Source organism: Lissotriton vulgaris, chromosome 1_1 (genome assembly GCF_964263255.1).
Source record: "Lissotriton vulgaris chromosome 1_1, aLisVul1.2, whole genome shotgun sequence".
NCBI lineage: Eukaryota > Metazoa > Chordata > Amphibia > Caudata > Salamandridae > Lissotriton > Lissotriton vulgaris.
Window position 1 is genome coordinate 1491362335 of NC_141685.1, and position 14948 is coordinate 1491377282.

General features: G+C 45.3%; 1 protein-coding gene across 1 annotated transcript in view; it reads left to right on the forward strand.

The window, feature by feature from the left end:
* Positions 1 to 14948, forward strand: part of MAPK12 (mitogen-activated protein kinase 12) — a 431974-nt gene that overhangs the window by 165720 nt on the left and 251306 nt on the right. Inside the window, exon 4 of the mRNA XM_086967390.1 lies at positions 11400 to 11511. Coding sequence (XP_086823516.1) covers positions 11400 to 11511 — 112 coding nt within the window. The remainder of the gene's footprint in view (positions 1 to 11399; positions 11512 to 14948) is intronic.

Genomic DNA, 14948 nt, shown 5'->3' on the forward strand with positions numbered 1-14948 from the left:
GCGCTTCCATTAACACAATCGCACTCTGCTTTTTTGTGCGTGACAGAGACAGATGCACAGAGACACAGACAGAGACACACAGATAGAGACACAGACTTTTAGACAGAAAGATACAGAGACGCAGAAGCAGACAGACAGATACACATATAGAGAGAGACAGATGTGTGTGTATGTTGAGTTTGGTGGCTAAATGGGCTATGCATCCGCTACAGGGGCTTGTGCTCAACGTCACAATAACAGTTTTTTCTACTGTAGCCCCCGCCCACTACTGACCCCGCTCATAAGGTGCGGATATGTTGAGTAATTTTAACATGCGGTTTATGCGCACATCAACAAAATAATTCAGCTGTAATTAGACTATGAATAAGTTTGAAACAATGCGGATTGCTGAATGTACTAAAGCATTATAAATATCCCCATAACCGCATTCTGAAAACATAGCGTTGCGTGTTGATAAAGTAAATGTGCTAAGATGGTTGAAATGGCACGTACAAAAAAGCAGAGTGCGATTGTGTTAATGGAAGCGCTCTGTACATGTTAGAATACACACATTGTATAATAGTGCAGTTAGTTGCATGTTGTGTTTTTTTTTAGCACTTTATTTGTACTTTGCAGGTATGTTAAGCGACAAATATTTTCGAGATAGCTTTTAGGTGACTAACTCATTTTTCGTGCAATCTTTTGTGCACCTAGTAGGCAGTGATGCACTTTGTACTTTTTTTTTTTTTTTTTTGAAAACCTTTATTGTGCATCAAATCAGAACAAATACGGGCCTACAACCTTCCGGCCGGCCACGATAACAGTTGAGCATCAATGCAACTTTACGGCGACACAGTGATATCTCTCGTTTTAGGCAAGCATTAAAGGGGTTACACTGTAATTACCATATCCCCATGTCACAGAATCAGTGAAGGTTAATTTTAAGGTTTTCATCGCAACAAGTAAGATCAGGTCGTACTACTCTGCACGTATACAAGCTAGAAAAAGAAAACTAGGACCATGTAGGTGGGACTCAACAACAGACATCCTTATCAATCAGTGCGGCTAGCAACATGCAAGTTCCAGCCAGAGGATGGCCACACAGCATGCACTCCCCAAGAGAGGATGCAGCATCCCAACTAACACCGCGCTACCACCCATCCCCCAGGCTGCCTAACACGGCCTAGAGAAGAGAAAGCAGATAATAACAAAAGGCACCATAGAAACAAACACAAACTAAAATGTACCCCCCCACCCTACACACATGCAGAGGCTACGGCCTACCCCCCCCTAGCAGAGTGTTTCATCTCCCCAAAAACCCGAAATGTAGTAAGAGAAGAGAAAAATGAGAAGAAGAAAGAAAAGAGAAAGGAAGAGAAAAAGAAATACAATTCACATAAGTCCGGAGGAGGGCCAATTAAGTATGTCCAGTTCGATTAGCATAAGGTTCCCTGGCCGCCCTTACCCCGACCCCAAGACCAGTACAATACCAATATTCAAATCCCCGGCAGTCCATCAGCGTCCCAGCAGCAGAAGAGAGACAGTCCTGATCCAGGAGGGTGCTTCCTCAACCCTGTCCCCTACGGTGCGGTGCAACGGTGCAGTCCAACTGTACGACAGACCTCTTAGGAGGTGGAGACAAACAAAGGGACCACAGCTGGGTGAAGGAACGATCGCCAAAGTCCATCTCGGACGCAGTAGTGTGGTCCACAGTCGTGGCAGATGATCCATAGCAAGGCAACAGTTCACCAGAGGCAGCTAGTCCAAGCGGCAATGATCGCTTCAGGGTGGGATACGGAGGTCCGTCAGTAGCCCCCGAGGAAATCCTCAGGCGTAGCGTCTCGCAGCGACTCCCAAGCCGGGCCATCTCTCCAGAGAGTGTGCGTTCCTTCGGGGGTGTCCCCACCAGCATTCCAGCAATAACTGGGTCTCGCGACCGCAGCGGTCTAATGGCGACAATAGTGAGGGAGCCATAGATGGTAGCCGCAGGGTGTGGCGCAGCGTCCCGCATACAGACAGACTGGGGGGCATCAGGCAGTGTAGCGTCCACCCGAGCCCCAAATTCACAGGCCACAGCCCGCATGGCGAACCTGAGGTCGTCTAGAGCGCTCAGAATGTCACCGAGATGCAAGGGCGCCTCAAAGGGCAGGGACGTTACCCCTTCCAGGTCTCTAGGGTGGCAAACGATAGGTAGACCCGCTGGTTGTTCATCCTCACTCTCGGCAAGCCCTCCTGCGTCCTGCCAGGTCGAGGCACGATGGAAGCGGTGTAAGGGCACAGGGGCAGCAAAATCCATCCCGTCGCAGTTGTGGAGTGGTTCGGGCCGACGCCCGCGTCCCACCAGCAGCCCTGGGCTTGCAACTGCAGAAGCCGAGAGCAGGCAGCAAGATAGCGCTCGCAGAAATCTCCGGGGAAACAATGTTGCGGGGGAGCCGTCTAGGGACCGAGGAGCAGATACCTTGTAGCTCCGATAGCAGCGGTGTCCAGGATCAGGAGTACCAGAGCCAAGTGCAGGGGTACAGGCGCTGCTGACAGGACTCTGCCGTCGGCTCCGTCCGAGCTGTAATGGCCGCCGTCTCTTTGTACGGGGCCGGCCGTTTCCGCGAGACAAAGACCCGGGCTGTGCTGATCGGCGTCCGGAGGGGTGGAGGTGTCCCGGGGCTTCCACTGCCGGGATCAGGAAGAGAAACACATCGGCGTGACCGGGTTTGCCTCCCGGTTCCGCTGTCGTAGCTCAGTGCTCCAGTAAAAGGCAGGATAGCGCGGAAACCGGGAGGATGGCAACAGGGTCGGCGGAGCCGAGGAGTCAGGCGGCCATCGCGGTTGCGAGCTAGGCTCCTCCCCGCACTTTGTACTTTTAATTGCACGCTCTAGTTTATCTCTCCCTTACATTTTTGTTTTATAGTCTCCACCAATGCGAACTTTAAAACAGTTGCCACGGAAATACTATAAATAATCAATCAGCGTTAACACATTAATATATATACTGCTTTGCTGTGAAAAAGTGTGTCTGGTTTGCGCATAATTAGGAAATAAAGTAAACCATAAAAATAGTACGGATAAAAAAAAAAAATCAAAGTGCTGAAATGTGCACATCCATGAGGCGGGTGGGGGTGGGGCTCTAATCATAAACTAACTGGTTATAGTTTCTACCAAGTGACAAAATGTGGGGAGCAGTACAAAATGTATCTCAGCGAAGGTACCAGAATTCCTTGAGATGAGACTGGATGTGAACTCATCCCGTTGTCTGACTCCTGGAGGAATGTATAATTCATTAGTACTATTAGTACACTGGGGGGACTTCTACCATACCTCAAGCACAAACCCCATTCTACCCTCTAACGACAAGGCAGACACCCAGATGGACACTGGGCACAGCACATAGCCAGGCCATGAACCTTCACTCAAGGGGCAGACAGCAGGATGAGCAGAAACCATCCTGATCGGTCCAGCATCCCAGGGTCACCGAACTGTTCTAGTTCTGCCTCAAAAACGCCGAGTGCTCTAAAGGAGCTGTTAAATGACACATAACTAAAGTACTACTGGATTATTAATTATAGCGCAAGTATACAATACACAGAGTATCCCTTTGGGATACTCTTGCCATTTCGGTCTTCTTTTAGCAACCACTTTGAGAGGCTTTCAGGACCAACCAAGTGTTGTGATGCACCGAGTGCACAATACAACTTCCCCACTAGCTTTTCTATAAGCAAGTGATGATGTGGGAAGAAATAAACTCAATGTAAATTAAAATCTACCACAAAGACCCTCAATACGAGTGGTCTCTTAATGTCGATAGGGGGGGTGGGGCTGGTAACAGTTACAGGCCCATCTGGAATTATGAGGTCTTTGGAAACAACGCACATCTCTCCACTTTCATAGTGCTACATAGTAGTGGGGTAGATTAGGTAGAGTGAGTGAGGTATATTGGGGTAGATTGGAATTGGGTAGATTAGGGAAGAGTGGGGTGGATCAGGGTAGACTAGAGTGGGGTGAAGTGGGGCATGTCAAAAACTAAAGAAATGGTAAAAGGTAAAAACTGATTCACATGTTCACACTTTATTGGTCTTGCTGGGGGCGGAGGCTGCAGCCTGCTCCACAGTGCCACACACTGTGCTTTATTTACAGTGATGCTGGCATTCACTCAAACTGCAGCCCCTAATCTAGAGTATTTGTCGGGCTGGCACAGCTCTGAGGCCTGCGAGTTCATCAGCTAGCTAAAGACAGCCTTGAGTGCCAGTCTCCACCCCCTGATGACATGGGTTTACTAGTAGCCCAGGATGTATTAGACCGCAGCACTGTAGTGCTGGGGCTTCATTTCAGTCAGGGAGTGGAGAGCATGGTCACCCTATCCTTTCCCAAATCGTCACAGGGGGTGGGTTCAATGTGTCCCACCGTGTGACGAGCTGGGAAAAGAGTGGACTAGAGGCTGCAGGTAGGAAACCGAGAAATCGAGTCTGCGCATGAAGATACACTGCCCAGACCCGAGGTGTCGGCTTCCCGCACTGCAGTTAATGCAGGACACCATTAAGCTCAGTGATTGAGTGCCATGCCAGCAGACTTGTTACTTGCAGAGAAGGTGGTACGTTAGTCTCCTCAAACTTTTAAGTTGAAGGAGCTTCCCTTCAGTACAGGCGGCACTCCACGATACCAACCATGTGAGCTAAGAAAAACAAACTCAGAAACTGTCTGGGCCTAGACTAAGTAAGAAGCAATTTTGGGCAAATCATTTTATCTCTGTCCCTAAAACCAAAAATTTATGAATTGTGCAACGAACTGGTACTCCTATAAAGCGCTCCAATACTGTGCGCTGAACGTGTTCACTAGCTTTATTTTTTATGGGGAACACATTGCCAATTGTTTCTAAAGGATTGCTGTTTAGCACTACTCTGCCTCACTTTACCCCACTCCAGTCTACCCTGATCCACCTCACTCTTCCCTAATCTACCCAATTACAATCTACCCCAATATACCTCACTCACTCTACCCCAATCTACCCCACTTCTAGGTACCACAATCCACCCACATCTACTCCTATGTACCCCAATGTACCCCAATCCACCCATATATACCCCCTCCAATCTACTCCACGCCACTCAATCTACCCCTCTATACCACTTCAATCTACCCCACTCTAGTCTATCTCGCTCTACCTCAGTATACCCCCTACAATCTATCCCACCAACACTACCCCGCTCTACTGTAAACTAATCTACCCAACTACATGATACCCTCAATCTACCTCACTCCACACTACCCCACACCAACCTACAACACATTAGCCCAGTATACCCCACTTCACGCTACCCCAGTATACCCCAAGCTACTCCAATCTACCCCATTTCACTCTACCCCACTCCAATCTACTCCACACCACTAACGTTTAGCCATGCTGTACACCAGCGTGGCTGCTGTTCAGCACATTGCCAGAGCCAACAGCTCTCGCATTCACGAGACCATTGGCTCTGCTAATGCTTTTATTTTTTTGCCTTATACTGCACAGGATTGACAAAGCCAATGGGTCAAGAAGGTGCGACATATTGGCTTTCAACAGTGCTTGTTATACCTCCTGCTGCAGCAGTTGCACGTTGACTGTACTGTCTGTATCTTCGTTCGTCTTCATGCATGGTTTTCTAACTGCCAATTTTTCTTGTCTGAAGAATTCTGCAAAAGGAGGAAGGTACTTAACTTCCTGTAAATAACAAATCTCCTTTAATCAATAATGGGCCCGAGCTTCAGACCCTAAACCACGAACAAAACAAATGTGATTTAAAACACTTTTTTTAATTTAAAACTCTTTTTTATTAGAAACAAAAAAAGGACATTACAGAAAGGAAAAATAAAGCTCAGGTCTCTTCGTATTCGACCTACTCTAGAGGAACTGCAATTCTTGTTAAAAAAAACAAAACACACCCTTTCGTATGGCGGGGGAAAAGCAGGACACGCAGGGGAGATACTGTATCATGTGGGGGACATTGGGACATAAGTCTCTTACCCTAGTAAGTAGGTATGGACCTAATACTGACGACCCACAATAGTTTGTTGAGCTCTGGGCCGCTGTGCTGGGCACGGGGCCTGACCATGTAATTTGGGGTGGGGATTGTAACATATCTTTGGATCCGGCCGTAGATAGGTCACACCCAGCCTCCCAACACTACACTAAAGCACGCATTGAGTTACGTAACACGATCCAGGACTATAATCTCATAGATACATGGAGACATCTCCACACTGATAAACTTGAGGGCACTCATTTCACAGCGCAGGCACGATCCTGGGCAAGACTGGATTACATATTTATATCGTCACAACTATGCTCTGCCCTTTCGGCAGCGCAACAGCTAGCCAGGACATATTCGGATCACTCGCCAGTGAAAATAACATTTTGTGCGGAAGACCTAGGTCCACCACGGTCGTTCTGGCAGCTCCAGCCCACTATGCTACTTGACGCTGTCTTTCAGGAGGAGTTGAAGGATGAAGTTTTGGAATTTTTCCAGCGCAACAAAGACTCAGTTGTCAGCGTAGAGACTATTTGGGAAGCGTTTAAAGTCACCCTCAGGGGGATCTGCATAGCGAAAGGTTCTGGGATCCTTAAGAGTATTCTATCCACTCTGACCGCCCTTGAACTTAAACTTAAATCTCTTGAGAAATCCCTGGTCAGCTGCCCGGATAACGAGAAGTGTTCTGAACTTCGTAAGACACTCACGGAATATACCGATGAGCCCTGCAGGGAAACCAAATTTAGAGGCCGACACTGGGTAGCGCGTCGTTATGGCGAAGGTGAGAGGCCGGGAAAAGCACTCGCTGTTACGATAAAACTGACTAGACAACCTAACATAGTGCTAGAGATCGAAAGCTTGGACGGGGCTGTTTATAGGGACACAACGAACATATTGAATGCGTTTGTAACACATTACACCAAACTCTACACTACTACTGGAACTGGCAAACTCACGCTACAAGACTATCTGGGTGATGTCTCGCTGGCCTGGTTAAGTGACACCCAACGGCAGTTTCTCAGTATGCCTTTCGAGCTTGATGAAGTTCGGGATGCCATAATGCACCTACAGTCTGGCAAAGCTACAGGGTAAGATGGAATTCCGGTTGAATTCTATAAAACTTATATCGACTTCATGGCACCTATTCTGCGGGAGGTATATGAGGATGCATTGGAGACAGGACATCTTCCTCCCTCCATGCGTACAGACCTCATCACGTCCTTATTAAAGCCAGGTAAGCCACTGAATAGCTGTGACTCTTACAGGCCGCTGTCGCTGCTTAATTGCGATGTCAAGATCCTTGCTAAACTTATTGCTACGCGCCTTAATCTCCTTTTGACAAACCTGGTCTTACTTGACCAGTCTGGATTTGTCCCTGGTAGGGCGACATCACACAATTTACGGACCTTCTTCACGGTCCTGAACAATGTCTCGGAAGATCTGCCAATGGCGGCTATTTTTTTAGATGCCACAAAGGCCTTTGATTCCCTGGAATGGGACTGTGTTTGCAGTGATGGACCGCATGGGGTTTCCTTCTATTTTTGTTTCTTGGATTAGGCTGCTTTATGAATCACCTGTAGCCAAAGTGATCATTAATGGTAAGGTATTTCAAAACCTGCCCATAACCAGGGGTACTCGGCAGGGGTGTCTGTTGTCACCTCTGCTGTTTGCGATCGCCACTGAACCTCTAGCGGCGATGCTCCGGCAGCATCATAATGACAAAGCACTGCAGTGTAACCTGCGACAAATCTTGATATCATTGTACGCAGATGATATTACCCTCTATATCCGCGATCCCAGCCAGAACCTAAATCCCATTCTCAGAGGGTTTATACGATTTGGCCAACTGTCTGGCGTCCATATCAATTGGGGCAAGTCATGCTTATTCCCCCTGACAGCAGCAACTACTAAATTTCATTTGGATTATCCTATCGCCTGGTGTGAGGATGAGTTTCTTTATTTAGGGATTCGCATTTCTAAGAACAGAGATGAACTAATGCGAACCAACCATGGCACGACTATGGTGCGTATTTCTGAAAACATTAATCGTTGGATCACGCTGCCTATTTCGATGGCGGGTAGAGTATCACTAATTAAAATGGTGGTCCTCCCACAGCTGCTCTATCTGTTTCTGAACATCCCATTCTACCCTGGCAGTTACTTTTTCCGGCAGCTAAAATCAGAACTGACCAGTCTGGTGTGGGGGGGCAAGACCCCCCGACTCAAGTGGGAGGCCCTTACTAGACCTTATGTCCAGGGTGGCTTCGGAATCCCTGATTTCGAACTATATTATTACAGTGCTCAGGCGCATTATGCCTTTTTTTGGATACACCCGCCTAGATACTTGCCACAGATAGCGGCGGAGCACTGGTTGGTCCACCCGGTCCCTCTTGGCAGAGACAAAACCCCAACGACGGTGATGAGCACTGTCAACGCATGGACCCAGCTGTGCACATTGTTGGATACGCACATGCTATATTCCCCGGCTTTGCCACTTACATACCACCCTGACATGCCACTACTACAGGAGGCTATCTTTTATAGGTTTGCGGAGAGATTACACATTCTAACATGGGGGGACCTGTACCATGAAGGTACGTTCCGCACGGCGGAACAGATGATGCTTGACACGCAACCAACGCCTCTTGACACTTTTCTTTATATCTGCTTACGTCAGGGCCTTAGGTCAATTACACCTGACTTTCCTATTGAACCCCTAGCCTTTGCACCCCTGCAGAGAATATTGCAAGACACCACAGCTAAGAGGCTGGTATCCATGATCTATAGAAGTGTACACACTCTAATAGAACGACCAGCTCCGGCAGCCAGAGCGCACTGGCACAGTGAACTCCGTATAGTATTAACTGATAGACAATGGGACTTCTGCATGCAACAAACGGAGCGTGTCTCGTCGAGCAGTAGATTCCGAATATGTCATTACAAATGTATACATAGGCTTTATTCCACATCTGTACCCTTGCATAGGTACCGACTGCGGGAGTCGGATAGTTGCGACAGATGCCACTCTCCAGGAGCCGACTTCCTGCATCTGGCATGGTCTTGTGAGGCAGTGCAAAACTACTAGCAACAAGTGTTCACTGCTGTTTCGAAGATGATAAATGAGGAACTGGAGCCCTCTCCATTTTTTGCGCTTTTGGGATATGTAGAACCGATACAAGCAACGAACCGCAAGTTTGTGGCACTGGCATTCCTTATGGCTAAGCGTAGAGTAGCTTGTGGATGGGGCCGAGGCAGAGCTCCCAAATTTAAGGATTGGATTCACAACCTAACATATTGTCAGGATCAAATAACAACATACTCTGAGCTGTTACCGGTGGCCTCCAGGCCAGCGGACATTTGGGCACCGTGGCAGTGTTACCTACTGGAACAGGACAGACCTGTGGCTGCGGAGGCAGCACATTCTCAGATGATAGGAGGCACTCCGGAGGTGTAGAATTTTGATCATATCTGTATACTAAAGGCACACTACCACATGGAAGGGAATTGTGAACGGAGAACTTAGCTGAGTCCGTAGGCTCCAGCGGATAGCGCCAGCCTACAACATGTAGCATATGAACATCATTGATAGCGTTGCCAGATATGACCTGGAAATTGATACTTTATGAGTTGGAAATGATCACTGCTGACCCTATATTGAGCTATGCACCTGTATTTTGTGACTGTTTTTGATGGTGTTGAATGCGTTGCTCTACGAAAATCTGAACTGCATTGTAGTAAAGGCTGCCCAGCCTACAGATTGAACTGTGTTGACAACTGTTTAATGAAGTTGCGCCATATGCTGTACCCTGTATGAAGTGACTGTTATATACCATATATTGTGTAAGCTCTATGCACTCACCTGTTTGTATGAACATTAAAACTTGAAAAAAAAAAGTAAAAAAAAAAAAAAAAAGCTCTGGTGCGCGCATTACATTCCACCACATGAGGCATTGTGCCTCTGGCACTAGTATTGGCGTAGGTGGTTCGCAAATTTCCCCTTTATGACTATTCCAGGTGTTCCAAATCTTACCCCACTTCTTTGGGCAGCCCCTGGCCACATAAACAGCTCTTTCTCTAATCATGCACCAGTCGAGGTCTTCCGCCCATTTGGTGACTCGGGGCGGCTGACTAGCTCCCCAGTGCTGAGCTATGTTTCATTTAGCCACCATACACGCCAACGTCACCCACTGTTTCTAGTATGTATTTAAATCTTTAGGCTCCTACACATTCAACAAACACCTCCGAGCCTCCGGTCGCAGCTGATAAATGTGATTTTAAAGCCCTACAAAAACTAACCAGATCAGACTTTCTAATGGGACTTAGAGGATGAAGGGAACCTGGCTATAACGAAAGAGAACATGTTTAATATCGGTGTTAGAAGGGAAGGGGGTACTTCACAGGGAGAAATATGTTCCCTCTGGAAACAGTAGAAAAATTTCAATGTGCAGAAGCATATTACATATGACTGTGCACATTTTCCACTCAATGAAAAATCTAAATGAGCAAGTTTTGAAAAGTAAATGTACGACTACTGCAGATTTCCACTTCTCGTAGGATTCTTTTTGAATCCAAAAACGTTTTGAGATCTAAAATCTACTTCAGCACGTAGTGGGAAATTTACTGGAGTAGATGGCGGATGTTTTTGAGTGGCCTTGGTGAATTCTGGTCATTGTGATAGTCAGCAATTTAGGATGAGGTAACATCTGAGCGCTTGCATGAAAGACTTCGGGTGCAATCCGTGTTCCTGATGTAACAGCCGCCCGACACCACCAATTAATTTACCCGATTTACCATTAAAAAAAAAACACAGTACTGCCTCTTGTATATTTTTTTATTCTATGTCTTGGAGATTAGGACATTAAAAACATCCTTCTTGAATCTAACTTTTGGGGAATGGCAAATTCAGGTTCTGCTATTTCCTTCACTCCCTACATAAACTGCAAAGTTTGCTAGATGTTTCCACTTTATGCAATACTTCTTCAGATTTCAGATTGAGAGATATAAGAATCTCTGCTAGATGTCTTTGAAAACATTTCCTTATAGGTAACATTTAGAGCACTGAAAAAAAATTTCAGTCAAGTTTTCTGCCCAGTTACTTAAAGAATGGCGGCGTTGGATCAAATAAACAAGTGGCTGCTCTTCTGTTCCGCAAAGGAAGATTTCTCCTTTACCTCTTCTGCTTCAAAAATACGTAGCGACCACGTTTTACTCCTGTGCTACAACCTGCTTCTGTTAGTTGGCTAAGTTACTATAGAACTAATTTGAACGCGAGAATCATAAATTCCATCTTCGTAACGTGTAGATATCGATAGTTCTGTTACTTCTCGGTGTGTGATTGTGTTGTATATTCTCTTCCTGCATTGATGTGGGGACAGTGCTAGTTTACTGATCTTGTCTGTCTCTCGTTTGGAATTCCTTCAGTTACTTGGTGATGCCATTCATGGGAACAGACCTGGGGAAGATCATGAAGCACGAGAAGCTGAGTGAAGACCGAATTCAGTTCCTGGTTTATCAGATCCTAAGAGGCTTGAAGGTCAGTCAGTTGCAACACTATACTTAAGACTGTGTGAGTAAGGTTTCGGAGAATTGGAAAGCACTTGATGTGCAAGTGTTTGTAATGCTAATAAGTGTATGTTGTGTATACAGATATGACGCACCACCCGCTGTTCTCTCCACAAATAAGGTGCAAAATAAAACCTGGTTACACAACTACATTATTCAATTAATTGATGTTCACATCATATAATGCACCCAGGAGTCTGAGCAACACATCCACGGCACACACGCACCTATATGCCAAAGAGGCATCAAGCACATTTACATGGGTGGTGGACTGTCTAAAAGCAAGTCCGCTTGGCAAACACACAAACAGATAACACTCATTTGGGCGCTGAGAATATTATGACAAAACTCCCGAATAATACAGTGAAAAAGGAAACGGTTCACACCAATATCAGACTTGGGCGGTCTCATACTGTAATAATGATGATACAGGTGATAATTTGGTTCAAGTAAGATGTCTTTATTAAACAACCTCATCCAGCATCTCACAGGAATAACTGCCACACTTAGAACATTCACAAGGTTCCCCTAAGGAACATTCCCCTGACTTGGTTCTATGTTTGAACATTCCTCACAGAACCAAGACACATCATCACACATACTAGGACCGAGAATTCTCCAACAGAGGGTACGGACTTGCACGTAGGTTTTGTGTTAGTTCCATGGTTAAACCCTATATGAGCACCCTCCATTGGGCTAGAACAGTCGTTTACGACAAGACGTCCACCAATACCAAGAAGTACCAAAAATAGTGTATGCTCTGCTGTAGACAAAACGTGTAATATTACATAATAGTGGTGGTAAAATCTGAGCAACTCTACGGGTTGAGGCAGGATAGAGGCAAATATAAAGTACTGCACTTCCTTCCTACAAGCCTCCAAGCAAGCTCAGACGTAAGAGATGGGTGTGACTTGCCAGCCATTATTGCCAAATGATACTATATTTAAAGGAAGCTATACAAGCAGTATTTCTAGTTAGTGCTGGCCTCAATTAAGTACAATATAAAATGCCCTTGGCACGATTTTGGGCTCCTTTGTTTACACACAGGTGTGCTGTGCAATTTTAAATAATTAAAAAGGTTTCACCTCTAGACATTGCACTTTGTGAAAACACTAGCCTTTTGTCGGCATGAGATGTTTGCCTCATGTAGATAAACGATGACTCATAATAAATTACAAGAACTGCCTAGCATTTGAGATTTTAAAACGGTGTAAAAACATTTTACAGGTTCCAGGAAATGCATCTTGCTCCTTGCCAATTCTTAGAGCGTTCAAAGAGGCAAATTGGGTTGTTGCCCTCTGCTATTAGCTGGTCAAATAGTTACATATAACTCTTGATCTCTGGATTGCGCTCTAAGGTAGTTCTTAACATTTTGACTTATATGGAACTACACTGAATCATCATTGGAAGCGTAGGATACAGGTCTGAGCAATTTATACGAATTAAACCTCAAAAGAATAGATGGAAGTACAGAAACCAGAATGTTATACTATGTGTATTTTTACAACAGATTATTAACCTTGAGGGTACCCTGACGCTTTGGCCGATGTGGGAGGCTAGCCTCGGGGAAATTTACTCGAACAGCAAGGTCTTCAGCTTCTTGCGGAATTCATGGATGGAGGAAAGATTCTAATGTGAAGTGAAGTGAAATGTCTGTTCATGCTTTAAGAGCGATGATCTGCTTTCGTGTGTGTGTGGGACATGTGCATCAAACACATACCCACATTATGGAATCATTTGTTTAATCCACAAACAAAAATGTAAATGGAAATTTTAATAGGAATGTTGGAGCTTTTTTAACTGTGGCCTTCTATCTAAAAAATGAAGCAATATGCTAGACTCTAGCATACCAATTTATTTTTGCTTATTATAATGCATACTCTTATTGTCGGCGCATAGTAGTGCTTCAATGGCACCAGTTATCCATACTACCATTTGCTGTCACAAATCAATGAAGGTTACCAACTTAATTTTTAGTTTCCAATTTCAATTTCTGTTACATTTACAGAGCGTTTTAAGATTTTCATTTTTTTTTAAATCTAGGTTTACTTTATTAATGTTTGTGTGTGTGTATATATAATTTTTTATACATATACTGCTTAATTTTCTAAACAGTTGAGGATCCACCTGAGTAGGCGTCAAACACCCCAGGTTGAGCACCTTTGCTCTAAGGCAAATATTTGGCTCCTTCGATGGTCAAGCAAAAGGATCTAATCATATGCAACTCTTCCCCGATGCAGTGTTAATATAGTTAAAATTAAGTGAGGCCCACCAGATCACAGCCATACACCTTAACAGTATGCCTTCCTTTGGTGCCATGCACCCTGTATCACAAACGTTGTACATTAACTTATCCAACTGCCCACAACCCCCAACCAACAACTTTGTTCCACAGAGCAAACCAAGATAGTAGGTTGTTGGTGTTCTGTGGTGATCCACTGATAGCAGCTGTGTGTCCACTGTCTCCACTGAGGGTGATCAGCACACTGAAGCATAGGTATCCTGATAAAATGTAGTTAAGGTGGGGGCGCCTTGAAAGGAAGTTGGGTATATAAATCCCTACCCTAAGATGTGCCTGGCTGTCTTTCTTTTGGGATGGATTATCCTAAAAGACAGAGTATAATAGAATGGGCAGAACCTCTGGCATGGTAGTCTGCAAGAATGGCAGCAGTATTAAATACTAATAACGAAAAAAATGCCATAATAAAATGTCCTGCTACATAAGTGCTTCTACTAAACTACACACAAATTGATAACTTTCTCCCCACAAACACTGAGAGTGGCAAGACAGGAAGTTCTGAGCATGACCCTACTCACTTGGTGCTAATGAGGGGGTGCTGAGATTATACTTCTCATGCTAGGTATGCTTTTACACTTGAGAATTCTTTTTGGAGGCTAGAAATACCAAACTGATGGCTGGAAATTGTCTAGACAAACAAGAGAAAGGTGGTATCTGTTCAATCGATGGTTAATAAAGAAAATAGCACAATGGCATCTATGTCCAGAGAAAGGCACATCCCAAAGAATCCTACTGGGGCCTAACAGCTTTGTCCAAGTCCTCCAAGTGCGGTGGCCAGCCCTCTGAGGTTTCCCAACTCCTAGATTTTCTGTGATCCATTTGGCTTCCAACTAGGGGATGTAAATTAGTAGAATAAGCTTGCAGTGCCACACCTAGTAGTAGCTTTAGACGTCTGGAGTACTGGAGGTCCCTGATTTACTATAGATTCAGAGTCCTTGGAGAGGCCAGTGGTCCCTTGAATTCCAGCAGAAGTGGAGAAGCAGGGGCAAGTGTCTAACTAGAATCGGTGAATAATCTTCCTCCTCCAACACCCTTTGAAAAAGTAGCTGGAAGCTGAGGTGAAATAGGGCTCAAAGTAACTCTCGTAGATTGAGGCTCCATCCTCCTTC